The sequence below is a fragment of the Lissotriton helveticus genome, chromosome 3_1, assembly GCF_964261635.1.
Source record: "Lissotriton helveticus chromosome 3_1, aLisHel1.1, whole genome shotgun sequence".
Taxonomy (NCBI): Eukaryota; Metazoa; Chordata; class Amphibia; order Caudata; family Salamandridae; genus Lissotriton; species Lissotriton helveticus.
In genome coordinates, this window is record NC_136061.1 from 414,241,014 (window position 1) to 414,265,383 (window position 24,370).

Genomic DNA, 24,370 nt, shown 5'->3' on the forward strand with positions numbered 1-24,370 from the left:
CACACAGCATTCCCCTAATATTGCGAGTCTGGTAACCTGGATGAGAAGAATGGGCACTTTTTTATTGGACAGCGGCAAGCAGGTTTTTGTCTGGAGTGCACCACTGTATAAAATAGATATTCTTGGGATTCAGCTCCCATTCCTGTGAGTGTAGATTGTATCTGCTAAACAGATGCTGGACCCTCACACGCATACGAGGTGGCTTCTTTCTTCATCACGGGGACCCCTGCTTACTCCAGAAAGCAGGTTTGTACTCCGATGGCAGGCTCCAGTAGGACCTCTTTGGTGGGAGGAGAAAATCTCTTTCAGTCAGTCCACGCAACTCAAACCACTAGCTTGGCAAAATACTTGGCTGAGATCTACTGTGCTAGAGGTGCAGCTATCACGAATAGGTTGCAAAAATGCCCCTACTGTGGCATATATTTAAACAAAAGGGTGAATTAAGACCCTCAAAGTCTATAATTTGTTGACATGTTTCATGCCTAATCTACCACTAAAGTGGGCATGGGGCATTTCATCATGACAAGAAGGGATCCCTGGTTTTCTACACCTGCTCAGACAAACTAATCTGCTGGGTATAAGTAGTATCTAAAATGCAAATGTACACAAGCCTAAAATTAAAGCCTGTGTGATTATTTTAACCCAATCTGCTAGAAACAGAGGGATAAATATCCTGGTGGTTGCAATATATTACGCTTGCTTAATGGACTATTTTATTTTAGTTGTAAAAGCACATTTAAAACGGAGTGTTTTGCAGAATATTGGAGACAGCTGCACCTCGAATATGCAAGATCTCAACCAAGCATTTTACTGAGCTAATAGGTTAAGTTGTAAGGGACTGACGAAGAGATTCACTGTCCTCACCAAAAAGCTCCCCCTGGAGCCCCCTTTTTGATTCCCCTCCAAGAGTACAAACTTGTTATACGAGGTTAGAAGGGGGCCAGAATGGAAGCATTCCATTTCGCCTGGGTGAGGGTTCATCGTCCTCTTACTCAAAAAGCTCTTGAGTATGACTCAGAACCAGAGCTAGGATGTCAGTTGAAACTTTGCTCACTTTAAGGATGGAGGGCAGGTGGCAGACGGCAATTTTTTTTTAAACTGCTTCTCGATTCTCCTATTTGTAAATATGATGTCATTTTATAGAATATCTGACAGTAACACCAAGTCTTCTTCATCTCCAACTCCGACCTTTTTTTCAGAATGCCACAAAGCCCCATCTCTGCAAGAGCTCGCTGACATACTCAACTCTCTCAAAGTTACTTCTTATGAAGAGGTCTTACTTTCATCCTTCATCAAAGCTCTCTGCAGGGTCAAGTTTACCCTTACTTATCACTGTTACTGTCAATACCATCCTCATGCAAGGAATCTTCCAAGAATCTCACACGACAGACCAGATTCTCTCATTCCTAAATAAACAAAGAAAAAAACAAGCAAAAAAAAAAACAAGCACTAGACCCACAGGACCTCGCCAACTGCCAGCACATCACCCACCTACCATTAAATGGGCATGTTTATTGAAAAAGCAGTATGTTGAACTTCAAGATCACTTCAATGCTAGCCATCTTCTTCACAAATACCAGTCTATATTCATATCACACAATAAAGCGGAGATAACTACTTAATAGTATCACAGACTATGCTCTCTTGCCCAAAGATGAAGCGGACCACTGCCAACAGATATTGCATGATCTCTCTGCCATCTTTGACACGCGGGATTCACTGCAAATTGCCTTCACTCATTCTAATCCTACCTTTCAAATCTGCACCAGTATGTCAACATGGGCACCCCTAGGTCTTAAAATATTCCCCTCACCTGCAACAGCCTGCCACGGTTTCAGTTCCATACAGTCGGTTGTCATCCTCAACCTCTACATGGAGCTGCTTAGTGCTCAACTCGCAGATAACAGCATCAGGATTCACCAATATCCTGATGCTACACAATTCAACTTGAAAGTCTCCTCTGCTTCAGACATTGAACGCATCAAACAATAGCTGCACATCATCCAGGCCTGGATGTCCAGCACACCTGAAGCTCAACACAACAAGGACAGGTTTAGATTATTTGGCAAGAACAACACACAGTAGAAACTTGGCTCAACCAAATGAACCGTGGCAGCTTCAAACACCAACTTTCAACAAATGAATACAAACCTCCCCCCTCTCCCAAGTGACAAACTGCCCATTTGACAGAGTATCTCACACATTCAACATAGCTCAGATATGCAATGTTGGCAGCTCTTAAGTGGCGCCTAACGGCACTTGTCATTTACATACAGTACTCACAAATATATAGAATACATGAGACCGAACACCTCAGACATCTCCTAGCTATGCCATATGGGTGGCTCTCATGTATTTCAAACAGCACGTCCAATATGGACAACACACAAACAAGAAAAAAAAAACACACAGAAATTCCCTAACAGGCTTGCTATAGCAACAGCTGAGACCCTTCACATCATCCATGGTCACAAAACACCAGACAACCCAGAACAGACATGCCCCGCAGAGGGCGGTCACATTTCTATATACTGAACTATACACTTTGAGATACCACAGAAACATTACAAAACATCTCACATACAGGCTTTAATTCCAACGTCGACATGCCAAGGGCACTAACAGAGGAGATCAATGCATCACAAAAACAAAGAATATATTTGTGAGAAGAACACACACCCCTGCAACATTGCCCATACATTTCAGTGTAAAACCAATACAACTCTCAGATTATCTAGTCACAGCAGGATATCACGTATGTTACCGACCTAAGTATTTCCAAAGCAGGCAGTAAATATACTCTGGTGCGAAGTATCTGACAATAATATCATACACCCACAGGTCAAAGACGAGACAGCTAGGCTTGGGCAAAATGTTAATTATGCCAGAGTAATTTTGTGTTACTCTTGTGACAAGGAATTATAGCAAATACTTAGATTACACTCACTGGGTTAATTTGGGGCAAAGATGTCGCAAAGGAACAAAGTGAGGGCTGCTGCTGCTGGTCTGTTGCTCTTAGAGCTATTTTGTTAGCACAAAATGCATCCTCGGATTCATGTTTTATCCAAGACTGCATTTTGCGTTAAGAAAATACTTCTAAATGGAGGGTTACTCTCGATTAATTGTGCGTTATGTTGCTGTAATTTCGCAGAGTTCCACTACAGCAAGTTATTATTATTATTAAGTGTTCTTATATAGCGCTCGATTACCCGTAGGCATCTCGGCGCTTGCCTTGGGAACCCGTCCTGGCTTTTCCCTGTGAGATACCCATACTGGGCATCCCCAAGGTGAAAGCCAGGCATCCCGCCGCAGGGGGGCCGTAGTGGAGATTAAGCAAGCTAATGCCCAGAGTTGCAGAGTGTGAACCCGTGACTCGAGTAGGCACCGAAACGAGAATTATCAAGTCCGTGGATATTTGGGCTCAAGACCCTGCCGCGTCGGGAATTGAACCCTGGTCCCGGGTCTGACCTCTGCTTCAGCGTCTGCCTCCTCTAACCAGTGAGCCACACCTACCCCACCAGATCACATGGTCACTCAGCCACCAAACAGGGCCATAGATTACCTTTTTTTTATAGGAAACTAACATTCAAATCCATATCTAGAAGGTTACATTACACAGTCTAATGGATGGCTCATAACAGAACTGAGAAAACGTATCACATAATAAGCCAAACTCCAGTCTGCAATGGAAACTCGCAAATGCCCACAGAGTAGAAATAAAGCTGCAAAGCCACACTGTTTCCCAAAGATACTTCTGTTTAAAATGAACAGCCTTGCCAAAAAGAAAAAAAAAATATTAATGCTAACGCTTAACAGAACTGACCAAATAAAAGTGAGATCATGTGAACAAGAGCATGTGTCATTGTGCATTTACAGGTCTATATAACAAGACCATAGCGACCGAGAGTGATAACATATAAGGTGCGTGGGTCACCAAGCTTGTGCCTGAATTTGATGGAGTTGCCATTTTCTTTTTACCCTTCCATGACAGCAGATGCCACTGTTGGACGAGTAAAAAAAAAAAAAATAAACGTGCACAATAGTGCATGAATAAAAAGGAGCGGCATGTCATCCCTCCAACAAAGGGCAACATATATATATTTTTTTAAAGAACAGAATGTGGAGGGGCGGTGGTGAAATGGTGGAGCAGGTGTGAGTTTGTGGGGAAAAGTTCAACCTGCCAAGCACCGAGATAAATGGTGAACAAGGTGGGTGTACGCTGCTAGGGATATAGGTAAGTAAAAAAAAATAAAAAAATACTACAAAAAGCAGAGTGGGGTAAGTAAAAAACGAGCTTTCAGCACACAGAGCACATTGGGTGGTGTGATGAGAAAGTGAGGGATCAGAGAGCCAAAAAAAACAAGCATTGGCATAGCCAATTGGTCTCGCTTTTGGGACCTTAGAAGTGTTTAGCAAGAGATATTTGGAAAGAAAGTGTGTGTGTGTGTGTGTGTGTGTGTGTGTGTGTGTGTGTGTGTGTGTGTGTGTGTGTGCGTGTGTGCGTGTGTGCGCGTGTGTGTGTGTGTGCGCGCTTGAGCGAGAGATAGAGGAGGTGAGAGAGAAGCAGTGAAACAGAGAGGGGAACAGATAGTGCGTGTTACAAAGAGAGTGGCCACAGGAGGCATGAAAAGAAATAGAGGGCAGAAGACTAGATACAGAGATAAAAAACAAGAGCAGCAAAGAGACATGGGGAAATGGTGAGAGGAAAAGTGGCAAGAGATAAACGGAGGAGCAGAGAAAGAAGAAGAGAAAGGGTGACCGAGGAAGTGCGAAAGGGAGATAAATATATAGTAAAGGGGAAAGGAATAGAAAATAGATGAAAACTAGCGCCCATAATTCGGCTAGAAACCCTGTGGCCCTTTAGACGCAACAACGTTCCCATGGGCACATCACAACACCACTGTGCTCTGCAAGTAAATGGATATAGTGTGAGGGGAGCATGATGTGCAGCAGAGAAATAACGTACCACCCCCGGTCCCACTGGACCCCTCAGCTGAACAGGTTTGCGCTGTGTGAAAGGAAATGGAACGAAAAGAAACAGAAGAATTAGGAGAAAGAAAACAACTTAAGTACGAGGAAGATTTAAGCTCTCATTTATTTCCTCACTCACGAAATGGTGTGATCTTGGGCAGGTTGCCTTATCGCTCTATTCCCCAGTTCCATTATTTGTTCACTTTGACAGAAATAATAGCACACAAAACAATTTTCGTATTTAGAGCCTAGACCTTAAAGAACTTTTTTTAAAATACCCAAGAATAACATTTAAATGCACGTGTTCATCATAAGACTACCTACTTGAAAAGGTTTAAAGGCACGGTTTAAAGGCACTCTCTGGATGAAGAAGTACAGCGCAGCTCAAGCACTGAAGTGAAGAAGCAATATTTAAGAAGCTTTCCACAAGACAGGAAGGTTGACTGAATAATTCATCAAATCGAAATGTCGCTTTAAAATTGTCAAACATATTTAAGAGATCTAACGTGGGTAGTGATGAGAAAGAGCTCGATTTAAAAAATCTAAAAGCCTCATAGGACATATATGGTACAATATTGGTGCCGTTGTCTTAGTGAGAGAAACTATTGTACTGTGCACACTGTAGATATTTCCAAGGAACTTATCTTTATGTTATTACACATTTGGTGCTCGAAACAGCTGCCGGGTTTAGAGCACAAGTGTCCTCTTTCTCAACATAAGCACCTTTACACAAAGGCACCACCAGCCTCTACTTTCGGAGTCTGAGCAGAGTTCTGAGTCCTACTGATTCACGGTCTAAACTCTCTGCTAAAACTAGCAAAGAGGGGACCAGTTTGAGGTGATTGTAGTGGTCAAAGCAGTCACATTTCTGGTTCTTGTGAAGCGGGTGAAAATGTCACCGCCAGTGGTTTCACAAGTGGCACTGAACCAAGGGGTCGATTATGAATGCTTATCAACTGTCAATTGCCAATCTAGCTGCGAAATAGTCAAAAACCTACTGCCAAACCAGGAGGCATTTCCTGCACTCTAACACCCCATCTCTCCCTCCCGGGCCCACACGCTACCGCCCGGCTCTGAGGCCCATCTTCCAGTGCACTCCTGACCACTGAAGAAGCCCCGTGCATTGACAGTGCTGTGCACCTGGATATGCCCCGGCATCTGCGGAGCCAGATAAGCCTCGGGTTTGGCCTAGAGCCACAGTCTGAAATGCGTGAAAGGACCGAGAACAAGGATGAAAGGGCGGGCCAATGGGACAGGGCCAGCGGCAGGAAATCCAGGAGACAGCGCCGTGCGGGGTTCCTGTGCCATATGATACGACGGACAATCGTGCGGAGGCAAAATGGGGTGGAAGACTAGCCGTGGGAAGAGAATCAACGGCAAGCTACTAACAGCGCTTAGGGAACGAGGGGGGGGGGGGTTTGGGGAAGTGAGGAGAAGATACCCGCCACCTCCCCTTTATCGCTTGGAAAGGGCCTTAGTTGGTCCCTGCCGCCCTCTGTTCGGTGGAAAACTCAGGCGGTTACTAGGCAGTTATTTCAAGCAAATCAAAAACCAGCATCCTAAGGTGACCCCCACGCTAGAGCCAGTGAGCGTGTCCGTTTGCAGAGTCGGCAGATACCCCGAAGTCCCCTCTAGGGCGGCGTTAACTGTGCCAGGGGGTGAATAGATACCTTGTCCTCTGCTCCCAGAGTTCCGATAACACCCAGGGGCTCCACTCTGGAGCAGCGGGCCACACAAGGAAGGGAGCCTGGATGAGCACCAGAACGCAGGTTCCGATAAAGGTTGAACAGATGGGCATCAGAACACAGGGTCAGACTTAGGGTGCACGGATGAGCATCAGAGCGCAGGAACCGATGCAAGGTGCACGGATGGGCATCAGAGTGCATGGTCAGATGCAGGAGGCACTGATGAGCATCAGAGCGCAGGGACTGATGCAGGGTGCATGGATGAGAATCAGAGCTCAGGGTCAGGTGCAGGAGGCACGGATGGGAATCACGAGCGCCGGTAAGCCGGGAACCGAACAGCAGACCTCTGCGGTAAAAGGAGGGACCGCCACAGTGGCTTCCATGAGCACTGAACCTCGGCTGACCCAGACGCTTCCTTCCTGTCTGGTCTGAGGTGAGGCCAAGACTCCAAAAGCACGCAAACCCCCTCCGATCAATCAACATTCTCACCACAGAGAGGAGTCAATCCACTGTTTTCGAGACGCCCAGTTTACATCGCAATTTATACCAGGTTATTAAACCCAAAACGTCCACTCGCTCTGAGCATAAGTACGTCCCAGAGTCATTCCGAACTAAGAAAAGCATGACAGCACACGAGAGAGAAGCGCTTTGCCTAAGAGCATGTGAGGCAGCAGGCAGGACAAAAGCAATTATAGACAAGCGCGGTAAGCACGCACTGCAAGGAATATGTGGTATGCAGCTGGCACCCAGCCGCGCTGCTGCTCGCTCCCGAGCTACCTAGGCCAGGGGAGAGAGAGAAGGCGGGACATGCACCTGCCTTTGGCCACTTGCGTGCGCTGTCTTTCTTCGAAAGACGCACGCAAAGGCCAATAGCGTGTGAGCCCAAAAAGTCACACGCACGAGCGTGTGCTTCGGAGTTAAAAGTCATTACTAGAAGCCTCACCGAGCAGCACATGCACGCTGGCTCAGGCGAGACCTAAAAAACCAACCTTCAAAAACACAAACCAGCACTCTACCACGTTGTGCTAAAGGGGAAAAAACTGTTCCCTAAATGGTAGCAGTGTGTGATGAGGAGCAGGACGGGACCCGTGGTGTAGACCGGAGGTGTACTTCCACCTTGCCGCCACAGGAAGACCCGGAACACGCCAGCGCTCTAGTCTCTGGACAACTGGAGGGGGCAGAGACACACATGACTGCGGAAGTGAGGGGGATAAGAGGACTGAAGGAGGAACGGACGGGGTGCAGCGTTGGAGGTAGGAGAGCCGAGCACCTGGAGGGAGGAGAGGAGAACCGACGGCGAGAAGGACGAGTGACGCGTGGAGGAGGAGTATCGGACGGCGAGGGACCAGTGGAGGAGAGAGCACGGAGCCAAGCAGGACCAGCTGAGAGCCAAGCAGGAGCGGAGGAAGAGAGAGCGGGGAGCCGAGCAGGACTGGAGGTGGAGAGAGAGAGGAGCCAAGCAGCGGACGAGGCGAGAGAACATCGGAGCCAGGAGAACGTTCTGTACACCACTCACAAACCCGGTGGGCCGACAGGAGGAGAAGACGCCCCGGGTCCATACGCCGCGGTCCAAGGAACGGGCCGTGGCTACAAGCAAGTGCCTTTGAAAGGGGTTTTTTGGTGGGGTGTGTGGGGAGGCGGGAGGTAGGGCACTTGAGCAGCGTGTCATGTGTTTTTAATATTCCTCACAAACCCCCCCTCACATTGACTGGTGAAGATGGCACTTACTGAAGCCATGAGACGTTTGCTGATCCCGACCTTTGTACCCTCTTGTTTTCCCTTCTGAGGCCCAGAGACCCGGGAACCCAAAACCTAAGACCAAGCAGGACCACAGACCGCTTGACCCATACTGCACGACGAGGAAGACAGGAGACCAGCCTACCAATCCTCAAAGACCTTGTTGTTTCTTTTCTTTTTCTTTCTTTCGGCTTGCTGTTCAAACCTCAATAAAATATCTAAACACGAATAGATCCCGTGGTTTTGTATTCTGTGACCCTGGACCCGTACACAGTGGTAGCAATTCAACCAAACAAAATGATGGTAAAGAAGGTACGAAGGGGTTACTGAGTGTGACTCCGTCAACTTCCAGTATGCCTGGGGATTCATTACAGTTTATTTACTGCTTGCTCAGGATATGTTCATACACATCTTCTTTGGATTATATGTTATCCTTTCCTTATTGATTTGGCCCCTTCACCGACAACATATTCTCTTGCCTATATGTGGAGATTTGGTCAGCTCTCGCTTGTGATCAAAGGGCCTGTGCTATGTGTAATCCAGTCAAGATCTCGATTAACCTTCCTTTTTAAAGCCTGCGTTCTCTTTATCGACCTCATCGAACAGCAGCAGCGACAGCTACAGGCCCGGGAGCGGGAAATCGGGCAGCTCCGGAGCAAGCGGGACACGGTGAGACCCAGGGCCACTGCGGTAACGTGTGCTGAAACTGGGGAGTGGAAGCCGGCCGGAAGTGAGGTCGGGCTGGGAGTCATTGCCAAAGAGTGCCGGTCGGAAGATCTGGGGCAGTGCTTATCATAGGCATCTGTGGCCCCCGACTGCGGTAGGGGAAATACGAATTGCGGCACAAAACCTTCATGAGAGGAATTAAGCAGCTTTACCGTGATACCTTTGCTGATTACGTGATCCATGAACTCAAAATGGCGGATTTTCTCCGATTTGCTTACGGAGCGAATTAATGACCCATCATTGTCCCTGATTATCACCCGATCTGCGAGTCATTGACCGGACTCAACCTGGATGTGTTATATGTACTGCTACAGCCAGCATTCAAGGATTCGCAGCGATCTGTTACTCTTAGATGCCTGTACCTAAAATGGCGGCTCTACGAGCACTGAGGAGTTTATTTTTTTCCGACTTTGCGTTAAGGCGTAATACCAGCGAGATACTAGGTAAGCTTGAGGAGGCAGTGCTAGCAGTCCTTGGGGAGCAATTGATAATGAGGCCTTTCACAGATTCATGATGACCTGCAGCTGGACGGTGCCTGACTCTAAAATGGTGGCTGTGTAAGATGGAGGGGATCGCTTTACTTTCCTTGATATGATCTAGTGTGGTATATTAGCCATGTAAACAGTGATTTTGGTTCAACACCTGTATCTCCTGTTGAGCGCTCCATTGCACAACTGATTTTGCTCCCACGGTGAGACTTTGCCAGACTATACCAGAGTTGTGTCTTTCTACCTGCTATGTAGAGAATAAGAGATGTTAAGGGCTGAAACGTTTTGAGGGGTCCCCCTGGGTGTAACGAGGGCCGACTCCCACGGGTGGGAGATGTCCAGGAGAAAGCAGCAGAAGCCCCAGCAGGTCACCACTGACTGCGAGACTCCACCGGCTCCGAGAATGGCACTTCAGATGCCACCTATCAAGTTCAGGCAAGAGCCGCGCCGTGACCGGCGCCCATGATGGAACTTTTTAATGATGCTCCCCCCCTAGGCAGAATCTAGAACCTTCTATATGTACTGTGGTGCCCGAGCAACCTTTGGCCAATGACCGGTGGAGCTGCCCTATGCAGCTAAGAGGAGTTTGGCTTGGGTTCACCCCTCGGCCGTCACCTACCCAGCTGGACGCCAGATACTGTTTTTCCTCGTCTTCCTGTTGTATTTCTTACCCCCTCCATCCTATGTTTATGCTATGCTTTTGTAACTCATGTCACTATTCTCCAACACCTATTTGGCCGTCACCTACACAGCTGGTCTTCTGACATTCTTTTCCTTGTCTCCCCGTATGCATCTCCTTTCCTCCCCCTCCTCCTCCCTCTTTTGAGCGTTTGATTCAAACTGATGTAACCAAATAACCTGTAACTTGCTGATTCAACTGATGAAAATTACAAAACTGTTTGTACCTACCACGGAGCCTGAGCAACCTTGGCAGATGCCCGGTGGAGCTGTCCTATGCAGCTATAGAGGAGTCTGGCCCCTTGGCCTTCACCTACCCAGCCGGTCATCTGACATTGTTTTTCCTAGTCTCCTCGTTGTGTCTCCTTCTCTCCCCCTTTGATGGAACACTGACGACGCCCACTGGGCGGATACCAAATCTGTTTGTACCTACCGCAGAGACCGAGCAACCTTGGCAGATGCACGGTGGAGCTGCCCTATGCAGCTATAGAGGAGTCTGGCCCGCTTGGCAGTCACCTACCCAGCCTGTCATCTGACATTGTTTTCCTCTTCTCCCCGTTCGGGTCTCCTTCACTCCCCCTCCCTCTGTGATTCTTTGATTCAAACGGTTGTAACTATGTAGCCTGTGACTCGCTGATTCAACTGATATAACTATGTATCCTGTAACTTGCTGATCCTCATGTAAAGCGCTCTTATACCTCCGGGTCTAGCAAGCGCTATATAAAACTTGGCAACTAAATAAATAAATAAATAAATAAAATAAGAGTAATGAAACCCATTGAATAGCTAGCAAGCAACAAATATCGACAAGAAAGTCAACCAATGATAAGTAATGAACTAAACCAAAGTGCACAGTAAGTATGGGTATTGTCTATAATAGTTAGTTCAACAAAAAGAGCTAAAGCAATTAAGGAGAGACCTAAAAAAACCTTTCCATTCACAACCATTAGCAATAATACACCCAGCTTATGTCCAGCAAATATTCCCTAAACTACGCTGCTGCATGCACTGGAATGAAGTTTCTCTTTGTTACAGAAGCTCACTAAGCAATTTATTATTATAGAGCTTATGGCCTTTTTCAAGTTCTACAAGTGCTGCTGTACATCAACAGGAACATAAGACCTTAAGCTTGCTTTTCTGGTACCACACGAAAACAGGGTTTCTGCCCCTAAAGAAGGCCTCAGAATAAAAAGATAGCTCATTGATCAGAAAGCACAAAAACTCATAACTGAAGGGCAGTGTGGATTGAAGGCGCAAGAATATACAGATATGTAATCCACCACAAACTGAACACCTTTTCTTTGGAAGGCCCAATACTCACCTCTTTGGGGGTGTGGTGGTCTGAAACCCTCTGCCCTTCAAACAGAAACCTGAGAGTACTCATTGGAACACCCTGGGTGAAAAAGAAAAAATACTTTTAGGATCCAGTCGGTGCCCAAAAAAACATGCTGAGAATAAGAAAAGAAACACAGCCAAACCTGTCTTTGAGAGTATGACTCTTTGAGTTTCTTGAGATGTGTTGTCATTTTCACCTTAAAGTGGATTTCACTGCTGTCCTGTGAAGAGAAAACAAAGCAGCGGTGTCACCCTCATGCATTTATGTGATCACAGTAAAAGTCAAATAGAGATGGCAAATGCAAAGGGCTCCAAAGATATGGCACAGTTACAATGGGTTCTAGACCAGGTCAGATGTGACAGGATATATTTATTATAAGAAAATTGGACACTGTGCGAAACCACTGCACTTTGGAAAGGATACTGGGAGCAAAAAACATGGCTACAGAGGCTGCAGGGATCTGTGTCACGCGGGTAACCGCCATGACACAAGGCTGTTACCACATATAATCATTAGAATGCAGCCATTACAACGCAGGTACAGTTACCACGCATAACCATTACCGTGCCTGTCTTTACAGCGCATATGCCTTTACCGCGCATGCCTTAACAACAAACTTTGCTGTAAAGGCATGACAGGTAATGGCATATGCGTTTTAAATGTAAGTATTAGATAAAGATTACATATATATATCAAATGTGTGTTTGTTAGGGAAAGTTTTTTTTTTTTTTTTTAAAAGGGTTTAGCGTGGGTATAGGTTGCAGTTTAAATGTTAAATATATATATATATTCACTGAAAAAAACCATAGGTTTCACACCAGTTATAGTTAGCTGGACATTTTACTCATACAAAACCATTGAAATTCCCCCGTTATAGTTAGTTGTACTCACTATAACTCGCGCGCCCGCAATCCACTGCTGATGATGTCACATATTACATCATTCATGACATGGCCAGTGACATCACTGATGACATCTCAAATGACATCACTGATGACATCATCCATGTGACAATCAAATACACCTCATCACACACTAGTATAATATTTCATCACTCACTGTAAAATAGAAAGTGCCATATTTGAAACCATTGACACACCAATAGAAATTTCTAAACACCCACTCAGTTATTCATAGAACTATACACACATCTAATCACTTACCTATAGATTCAGTGTTATATACAGTGAATAATCAACAGAACACTATCAAATATACTTATACGCCTATTTCAACATTACACACCAGCACACATTTAAAAAGACATCCTTCTGACTTATGCAAACAATTGATTATACTTACATTTACTCACCTACACACTTATACAAACACCACTTCATCTATTTATATAGATAGTAACTCACACTTAGTGTGTTATAAAATCACTATTACAAGTATACAGTTATCCATATAGTGACTCATACAATCACTAAGTCTTAGGCACACTTAATTAGATATAACTGTCACATACACTGCCTTTTTTTCAAGTTTAATGGAGATGTACCATGGAGTGAAATTATTTCATCACCACCACACCCATAAACATATACACTCACTGAAACAACTGTTATAACATGTAGCCTTAAACTCATATACCTACTGAATGAACTATTCACACATTTGTTTGGCAATCACACCCTCCCCCCACCAAACCACATAGACATTCATTTACCCATACAAATACTCAGTTAAGAAACCAATAACAAATATAGTCTTTAACATAGCAATTAAGACAAAGCAATAAAGACTTTCACACAGTTTAGTAACTACACATTATATATAGTGAGACTCTACAAATTAGTCAAGGAAACAATCAATGACACTGTTACTAAATCCACCATCCACACATTTATAATTATATATCCACTCATTCTTCAATGCAAAGTAGTGTATTTATAATACATATTTAAATATCAAAGCAAACCACATTCACTGGATGATGTCATCAGTGATGTCATTTGAGATGTCATCAGTGATGTCACTGACCATGTCATGAATGATGTAATATGTGACATCAGCAGCAGTGGATTATGGGCGCGAGAGTTATAGTGAGTACAACTAACTATAACGGGGGAATTTCAATGTTTTTGTATGAGTAAAATGTCCAGCTAACTATAACTGGTGTGAAACCTATGGTTTTTTCAGTGAATTTCAAAGGTTTTTTAAATGCTAATTCCTAACTATAACGAGTGAGAAACATATGGGGCCTTATTTACGAGCCCCTTGCGCCTCCGGAACGTCACTTTTTGTGACGTTCCGGTGGCGCAAAAGACTGAGTGATATTTATCAGGCAGGACTAAGCCACTTTTTGTGGCGTAATCCTGCTTGATAAATATCAGTCCCTTTAACGCAGTGTCCTGCGTTAAAGGGGCGTGCAATGGGTGTTGCTGGGGGCGCTCCCAGCAGCATCCATGGACTTGAGTAATTTATAGCATCCTCAAAGTCAGTCTTTCAAAAATTTCAAAGTATAGGACATGATAATCCAAATCCAAATGTTTCTCAAGAAAAGTCATAAACTGTCCGCGGGTCATATCTGCCCAAACGCCGATATTCCGAACAATTGAAAATGACTTCTTTAGAAACATTTGGATTTGGATTATCATGTCCTATACTTTGGAATTTTTGAAAGACTGACTTTGAGGATGCTATAAATTACTCAAGTCTGCCCGAATTGTGTGGGTAAAATTGATACCTAGTCACTTTGAATAAGAATGTACTTACAACTCGTCTAACATTTGGAAGAAATATCTAGTTATATGACAACAGGATACCGACATAACTTGAAGGAAATAAGAACGCCCTGAAGAAGTTCTGTTGTACAGAACGAAACGCGTCGGCTGGCTGTGGGACAAACTTAAGGAAAATAAAAGCATTTGAATATACACCAAGATTCAGCGCTTCAATAAGGACTCTAAGTGATTTGATTGGACTTGTTGTGCAGGTGGTGCTGTGCCAAACTTTGGAATATTCTCCACTACTCACCCTCTACTACTCATTCTCTACTACTCTCCACTGCTCACTCTCTACACTCTCCACTGCTCACTCTCTACACTCTCCACTGCTCACTCTCTACACTCTCCACTGCTCACTCTCTACACTCTCCACTGCTCACTCTCTACACTCTCCACTGCTCACTCTCTACACTCTCCACTGCTCACTCTCTACACTCTCCACTGCTCACTCTCTACACTCTCTACACTCTCCACTGCTCACTCTCTACACTCTCCACTGCTCACTCTCTACACTCTCCACTGCTCACTCTCTACACTCTCTACACTCTCCACTGCTCACTCTCTACACTCTCCACTGCTCACTCTCTACACTCTCCACTCTCTACTGCTCACTCTCTCCTGCGCTCTCTCGACTGCGCTCTCTCGACTGCGCTCTCTCGACTGCGCTCTCTCGACTGCGCTCTCTCGACTGCGCTCTCTCGACTGCGCTCTCTCTACACCTCTACACCTCTACACCTCTACACCTCTACACCTCTACACCTCTACCTCTACACCTCTACACCTCTACACCTCTACACCTCTACACCTCTACACCTCTACACCTCTACACCTCTACACCTCTACACCTCTACACCTCTACCTCTACACCTCTACCTACACCTCTACACCTCTACCTCTACACCTCTACACCTCTACCTCTACACCTCTACCTACACCTCTACACCTCTACACCTCTACACCTCTACACCTCTACACCTCTACCTCTACACCTCTACCTACACCTCTACCTCTACACCTCTACCTCTACACCTCTACACCTCTACACCTCTACACCTACACCTCTACACCTACACCTCTACACCTCTACCTCTACACCTCTACCTCTACACCTCTACCTCTACACCTCTACCTCTACACCTCTACCTCTACACCTCTACACCTCTACCTCTACACCTCTACACCTCTACACCTCTACACCTCTACACCTCTACCTCTACACCTCTACCTCTACACCTCTACCTCTACACCTCTACCTCTACACCTCTACCTCTACACCTCTACCTCTACACCTCTACCTCTACACCTCTACCTCTACACCTCTACCTCTACACCTCTACCTCTACACCTCTACCTCTACACCTCTACCTCTACACCTCTACCTCTACACCTCTACCTCTACACCTCTACACCTCTACCTCTACACCTCTACCTCTACACCTCTACCTCTACACCTCTACCTCTACACCTCTCTACCTCTACACCTCTACCTCTACACCTCTACCTCTACACCTCTACACCTCTACACCTCTACACCTCTACACCTCTACACCTCTACACCTCTACACCTCTACACCTCTACCCCTCTACCCCTCTACCCCTCTACCTCTACACCTCTACCTCCACACCTCTACCTCCACACCTCTACCTCTACACCTACACCTCTACACCTACACCTCTACACCTACACCTCTACACCTCTACCTCTACACCTCTACCTCTACACCTCTACCTCTACACCTACACCTCTACACCTCTACCTCTACACCTCTACCTCTACACCTCTACCTCTACACCTCTACCTCTACACCTCTACCTCTACACCTCTACCTCTACACCTCTACCTCTACACCTCTACCTCTACACCTCTACCTCTACACCTCTACCTCTACACCTCTACCTCTACACCTCTACCTCTACACCTCTACCTCTACACCTCTACCTCTACACCTCTACCTCTACACCTCTACCTCTACACCTCTACCTCTACACCTCTACCTCTACACCTCTACCTCTACACCTCTACCTCTACACCTCTACCTCTACACCTCTACCTCTACACCTCTACCTCTACACCTCTACCTCTACACCTCTACCTCTACACCTCTACCTCTACACCTCTACCTCTACACCTCTACCTCTACACCTCTACCTCTACACCTCTACCTCTACACCTCTACCTCTACACCTCTACCTCTACACCTCTCTACCTCTACACTCTCTCTACCTCTACACCTCTACCTCTACACCTCTACCTCTACACCTCTACCTCTACACCTCTACACCTCTACACCTCTACACCTCTACACCTCTACACCTCTACACCTCTACACCTCTACACCTCTACACCTCTACCCCTCTACCCCTCTACCTCTACACCTCTACCTCCACACCTCCACACCTCCACACCTCCACACCTCCACACCTCCACACCTCCACCTCCACACCTCCACCCCTCCACACCTCCACCCCTCCACACCCACACCTCCACCTCCACACCTCCACCTCCACACCTCCACCTCTACACCTCTCCACCTCCACACCTCCACACCTCCACCTCCACACCACCTCCACACCTCCACACCTCCACACCACCTCCACACCTCCACCTCCACACCTCCACCTCCACACCTCTCCACCTCCACACCTCTCCACCTCCACACCTCTCCACCTCCACACCTCTCCACCTCCACACCTCTCCACCTCCACACCTCTCCACCTCTCCACACCTCTCCACACCTCTCCACACCTCTCCACCTCCACACCTCCACACCTCCACCTCCACACCTCCACCTCCACACCTCTCCACCTCCACACCTCTCCACCTCCACACCTCTCCACCTCCACACCTCCACCTCCACACCTCCACCTCCACACCTCCACCTCCACACCTCCACCTCCACCTCCACACCTCCACCTCCACACCTCCACACCTCTACCTCCACACCTCTACCTCCACACCTCCACACCTCCACCTCCACCTCCACACCTCTACCTCCACACCTACCTCCACACCTCCACCTCCACACCTCCACCTCCACACCTCCACACCTCTACCTCCACACCTCTACCTCCACACCTCTACCTCCACACCTCTACCTCCACACCTCTACCTCCACACCTCCACCCCTCCACACCTCCACCCCTCCACCTCCACACCTCCACCTCCACACCTCCACCTCCACATCTCTACCTCCACACCTCCACACCTCCACACCTCCACCTCTCCACCTCCACCTCTCCACCTCTCCACCTCCACCTCCACACCTCTCCACACCTCTCCACACCTCTCCACACCTCCACCTCCACACCTCCACCTCCACCTCCACACCTCCACCTCCACCTCCACACCTCCACACCTCCACCTCCACACCTCCACCTCCACACCTCCACCTCCACACCTCCACCTCCACACCTCCACCTCCACACCTCCACCTCCACACCTCCACCTCCACACCTCCACCTCCACACCTCCACCTCCACACCTCCACACCTCCACACCTCTCCACCTCCACACCTCTCCACCTCCACACCTCCACCTCCACACCTCCACCTCCACCTCACACCTCCACACCTCCACCTCCACCTCCACCTCCACACCTCCACCTCCACACCTCCACCTCCACACCTCCACCTCCACACCTCCACACCTCCACCTCCACACCTCCACCTCCACCTCCACACCTCCACCTCCACACCTCCACACCTCCACACCTCCACACCTCTCCACACCTCTCCACACCTCTCCACACCTCCACCTCCACACCTCCACACCTCCACACCTCCACACCTCCACACCTCCACCTCCACACCTCCACCTCCACACCTCCACACCTCCACACCTCCACACCTCCACACCTCTCCACACCTCTCCACACCTCTCCACACCTCCACCTCCACACCTCCACACCTCCACACCTCCACACCTCCACACCTCCACACCTCCACCTCCACACCTCCACCTCCACACCTCCACCTCCACACCTCCACCTCCACACCTACCTCCACACCTCCACCTCCACACCTCCACACCTCTACCTCCACACCTCTACCTCCACACCTCTACCTCCACACCTCTACCTCCACACCTCTACCTCCACACCTCTACCTCCACACCTCTACCTCCACACCTCTACCTCCACACCTCTACCTCCACACCTCTACCTCCACACCTCTACCTCCACACCTCTACCTCCACACCTCTACCTCCACACCTCTACCTCCACACCTCTACCTCCACACCTCTACCTCCACACCTCTACCTCCACACCTCTACCTCCACACCTCTCTCTACACGCATACATATACACATATATATATATGCATTTATATATATATTCTATTCTATTCTTTGCGGAGAGTGCATCACGTACTGGAGAGTGCGAGGTGGGGGCGATATATATATATATATATATACATACACATACATATGTTTAAGCAACGAGCCCTTGCGCTCTGGATGGGCACTCAACGTTCTCCCCCACCATCCGGTTTTGCACGCCTTGCTGCCGCTCGCATTCCAGCATCTCATTAAATTACACCATGGCCGACGAGTTTCAAGGCTGTTCCGCCCCTTCTTCATGGCCCATGAACAGCAGGAATGAGAAAAACACCACAGCTTGCTTTCCAGCCTTTTATTGCGAGAAAGACCGCCCTTGATGGGCGTGGCACAACAACCAGGGGGAGGTGTGGCGCCGCGGCCAGGGCGACTGACGCTGGAATCTGGGGATCAGGGTTCGATCCCCGGCTCCAGCGGCAGGTTAGCCCAGCACCATGTGACTCTGGGCAATAGCTTGCTTAATCTTCCCGACGCCCCCCAGCGCCTAGAGACCCTTACGGGTGATTGTGCGCTTTACAAATGTGGATATTTATTATAACCAGCGGCATGCTGGTAGTTGCAGTCCATGTTGTGGTGAGTATCTTAGAAACCTTCAGTAGGCACAGTCCTCGGTTATTAGGCAATTTTATCTTCTCCTTGAGTAGGATAGAGAGTCTGGTTTGCAGGCTGTTCGTCACCATATGGAGAGAGCGTGCTCACATGAACGGAATGGTTCCCTCCAAAAGCCCTTCCAGCCTTCGACTTCTTCCAGTTGAAGGTGGAAGTGGTGCTCCACCCCACGGCCAAGGGTAGCCGTGTGTAAATGTTTAAGCAACACATACATATATAATCTGCATATCTATATAAATACAAATATGCAAGCATATATATACATATGCATGTTATTTACATGAAAGTTTGAAAAACACTAATAAAAGCAAAGCTAAAAAGCCACCTCATTACAAACAGAATGGCTTTAACTTAAACGAGGGCGAGATCTATTGCATTTTCAATGCTTGTTTACTTTGGTTCCATTAAGAAGGCATTCAGATGTGTCACACATTTGCCATAAATTCTGAATGTTAGCACTCTAGTTTCTCATTAGATCACTGTAGTAAAGCTACTGCTCACCAGGGAAGTCTGCTGCTGGTATTCAAAGTGCATGTTTCAGTCTGCATGTCAGAATTTTTTTAATGAAATAGAAGAGGATTTGAGAAGTCAAAATGTGCCCTAATTTTTCTTTTTTCAGTACTAATCATAATTTCTATGGCAAAATGAACACCCTCATTTTGTTCCTTTGCAAATTAAATGTTTAAAGTGTTACCCCTTTATTCCAATCAAGATGACTTCAGGTGTGCCATACTTTTGTCATAAGTAAGACTGTTAGCGCTCTAGTTGTTCTTTAGAACACTCTGGGACATTCTGTCATTGGGCTATACTTGGGCTGCATCTGGGGGATATTTGTGCTACATTTGGGCTCTTTTGTCTCTGGTGGCCATCTTGGGAGACTTATTTATTATGAAGTTTCCTAATTTCCTTATTTACTACAGTCTCCTCAGTAGGAAATACTTTGTTTTCTACTTTGATTCCATCAAGAAGGCATTCAGATGCGACACACATTTGCCATAAATTCAGAATGTTAGCACGCTAGTTGCTTATTAGATGACTGTAGTAAAGCTACTGCTCACCAGGGAAGTATGCTGCTGGTATTGAAAGTGCATGTTTCAGTCTGCGTGTCAGAATTTTTTAATGAAATAGAAGAGGATTTGAGAAGTCACTCAAAATGTGCCCTAATTTTTCTTTCTGAAGCACTAATCATACTTTCTATGGCAAAATGAACCACCTCATTTTGTTCCTTTTTAAATTAAATGTTTTCAGACTTACCACTTCATTCCAATCAAGATTGCTTCTGGTGTGCCATACTTTTGTCATAAGTAAGACTGGTAGCGCTCTAGTTGTTCTTTAGAACACTCTGGGACATTCTGTCATTGGGCTATACTTGGGCTACATCTGGGTGATATTTGGGCTACATTTGGGCTCTTTTGTCTCTGGTGGCCATCTTGGGAGACTGCAAGTCAAAATTCTTGAATGAAATAGAAGAGGATTTGAGAAGTCACCCAAAATGTGCCCTAATTTTTCTTTCTGCAGCACTAATCATACTTTCTATGGCAAAATATACCCCCTCATTTTGTTCCTTTTTAAATTAAATGTTTTAAGAGTTACCCCTTTATTCCAATCAAGATGGCTTCAGGTGTGCCATACCTTTGTAATAAGTAGGACTGTTAGCGCTCTAGTTGTTCTTTAGAACACTCTGGGAAGCTGCAGTAGAACACAAAGGAATCAACTGACAGTCTCTGTCCTTGTTGGATGTACATGTTTTACTGAGAATGTCAGACTTCATTCTCACATGACTGAGAAAGATAATGTGAATTTACAGAAAATATGCTTTCAGTTTAGCTTATAGACCCCCTTCCAAACAGCATGAGATAATAGTTTTCTTTCAAACATGATTCATGATATCCCAGCAGAAGGCATTTTCACATGGTAAAATCACCTTAGAACACACCACAATTCCTAAAATGAGTATGGTACCATCAACAAACGATTTATAATGTAACTAAAGTCCTAAATCCTTCTATTAACTGCAATGCTTTTTAATGAGGTGCTATCATGTATATTGGTTCCAAGATGGCTTTCAACACTTCTTGGATGAAGTGCTGACAGCCAATCAGATCTCACGATGAGATGTGTGGTTAGGCTCCGCCCAGATACATACATTTTTTTCACATTTGATTTTCTCAACAACTACTGGAGGGATTTACACCATTTAAACAAAAGGGCGATCTGCGAATCAGACTATCATTTTGCCAAATTTCTTGTAATTCCATTCAGCCGTTCGGGCTGTAGCCGTGTCTAATCGTCCTATGGAAAATAACATGGAGAAAACATTTTTTGGGACCCTCCTTTTTTCTCAGCCCCCACTTGACAAACCCACCCAAAACTTTCAGGGAAGGAGCGGAGCGGGCCATCTTCTTTGAGAAATTCACGAAGATTCATCAACCGGCGCCAAAGTTATTCCCAATGGAAGAATGTTGTGGATTTCCTATGGAAACTAGGTCCTAACTATAACTACCTACTGGCGACCGCCAGTAGGAGATATACATACATACATACGTATGTATGTATATATTCAAAATAGGATATCCATTCCAAAACACAAGGAAATCATCTGGCACTCGAACAAGGGTATCGTTGGTTCAGGCTTCTTTATTTATTTAAGAGTTACATCCATCAACGCGTTTCGGGAGTCAAGCTCCCTTGGTCACGATATATACACATACACATACACACACACACACACACACACACACACATACATACATACATACACACATACATACATACATACATACACACATTTATTTTAGGGGAACTTTTTTTAAAGGGTGGGCATTTTTGGGGTGGCAAGGGTACTTTAAGGGTTTTGGAGGGGTATGTGTTTTGGGGTGGCAACGGAATTTTTAGGGTTTAGGGTGGGCAAGGGTCTTGGGTGGTAGGGGTAATTTTAGGTTGGGTGTGGGTTTCTGTGTGGCAAGGAACATTTTAGGGTAGTTATGGGTGGCAAGGGCAATTTTAGGGTGGAATGGGTTTTGGGGTGGCAAGGGCAATTTTAGGGTGGGTATGAACCTTGGGTGGCAAGGCTAATTTCAGGGATTGTATGGGTTGAGGCGTTTTAAGGAGATATATATATATATATATATATATATATATATTACAGCTCCACTGTCACAAAATAACCGAACCAGCACTTCCATTAGGTTAAATCACCTATGATTTATTGCGCAAGATTGGTAACAGACGCGTTTCAGCCGGCGTCTTGTGAGGCGGAAGTTAATATTGGCAAACCATTTACACAAAATAAACAAAGGACTTTAACTTTCAGTTGCGGTCGCCATCTTAGAATGGCTAAATCGTAGTGAGACGGTGCGTTTGGCTTGTTCCTTAGATACAATATATATCTCTTTCAATGTTTACACTATTTAACATACTCCTAGCGTAACAGACAACGTATGGCAAATTAATTCACTCAACATTTTCGTTATTAAGCCCTGTATGGGTTAAATTAGTTGCCTCAAAATCATATTATCATGTGTATTTCATTGTATATACAGTTTCTCGCCATATCAAAAGTATAAAAGCCCAAATGAATAGCCAATTACTTTGATGATCCTATTTCAAGTTTACCATGATCCAATATATACATATTTACATAAGTTTGCTAACTAGGCCCTGGATGGGCTGGCATTGGATTTTACAGTGAGAAACCTTCTCAAAATTGATATTTTCTGTGTCCAAATAAAGCCTCCACATATACCCATTTGTAATTCATATGTTCTTGAATCAAGGATCCCTAATTACTAGTATTGATGGTAACCAGATAAATTCTTATTCTTGTTGATAATCTTTCTCCCCTGACAAATGAGCTGCTCATAAAGAATTTCATTCAAATTATAGATGGGTTATAAGTTCCTCTCCTGCATTTAAACCCTCTGGTGACGAAGGGCCCGATGTAGGTAATCCCAGATTACCGATTCTTAAATACCGAATCATACCGATTCGGTATTTAAGAACTGGCAATCGGGATTTAGGTATTTTTACCGATTGAATTACCGAATCGGTAAAAAACGGTAATTACCGAATCAGTATTTACAGATTCGGTAATTGCCATTGATTCCTATGGGCCTTGAGGCCCATTGGAATCAATGGCAATTACCGAATCGGTAAATACCGATTCCGTAAAATTACCGTATTTACAAGGGGAACAGGGTGTCACTTTGACACCCTGTTGTACCCCAGATTCTGGCTTGTGTGCAATGTGACACACATACATGCCCTTAGGGCATGTATGTGTGCCACATGGCACCGGTGTACATGCACAGATGTGCATGTAAACAGAAATTCATAATTTACCACCAAATATTATTTGGTGGTAAATTATGAATCTGTAATGGCTTGTGGCACTGAATCAGAATCAGAAAGTACTTTATTCGGCTAAAATCATTAACCATGAAAGTAACAACAACATAAACAGCATACTACATAAAGAAACTGACTTAAAAATAGACACACTAGTTATATTTCATTTACACTAATAGTTTTCCTTAATTTCAAGACATGTTTAAAATAGTTTAAAAGAACCACAACAGTAAAAACAGTATCCATTCTCTGACATTCTAAGAATGCTAAACGACATCTTTTTAAATTCATATCTTTGATAAAGGGGATTAAAAATTTTCGACGGGGAATAGAATAAAATTTACAAAAAAATAAAATGTGAATGTCGGATTGGGGCGAGGAATCACAGGGGCAGGTAGGTAAAATCTGCGACCATAAATTCATCTTTGGGAAGGACAGAAGTCTAAAAACAAGATTCAATCTAAAGCGGGTTAAAAGAAATCGATCGTGATTTGACATCAACCGGGTCAAATAGGGCTGTACTTTTACTCCAGTCAGTATCTGGTTAAGCCAAGCAACTGTCTTTTTACTGGCCTCTGCTCTTCTTCTTTTATCCATGAGGTATTCCAGACTCAGTTTTTTCAAAGGATCTTCTGGGTATAGTTCCCATAGATAATGGATCCTCGTAGTATTCGCAGTGACCAATATCAAACATAAATTGCTTAATATATGCTAACCATTCGACC

General features: G+C 45.6%; 1 protein-coding gene across 1 annotated transcript in view; it reads right to left on the minus strand.

Annotated features, from left to right (window-relative positions):
* SUMO1 (small ubiquitin like modifier 1) overlaps positions 1–24,370 on the minus strand; it is a 69,983-nt gene that overhangs the window by 4,397 nt on the left and 41,216 nt on the right. The window contains exons 3-4 of the mRNA XM_078680228.1: positions 11,764–11,841; positions 11,607–11,678 (exon numbers count right to left, since the gene is read on the minus strand). Coding sequence (XP_078536354.1) covers positions 11,607–11,678; positions 11,764–11,841 — 150 coding nt within the window. The remainder of the gene's footprint in view (positions 1–11,606; positions 11,679–11,763; positions 11,842–24,370) is intronic.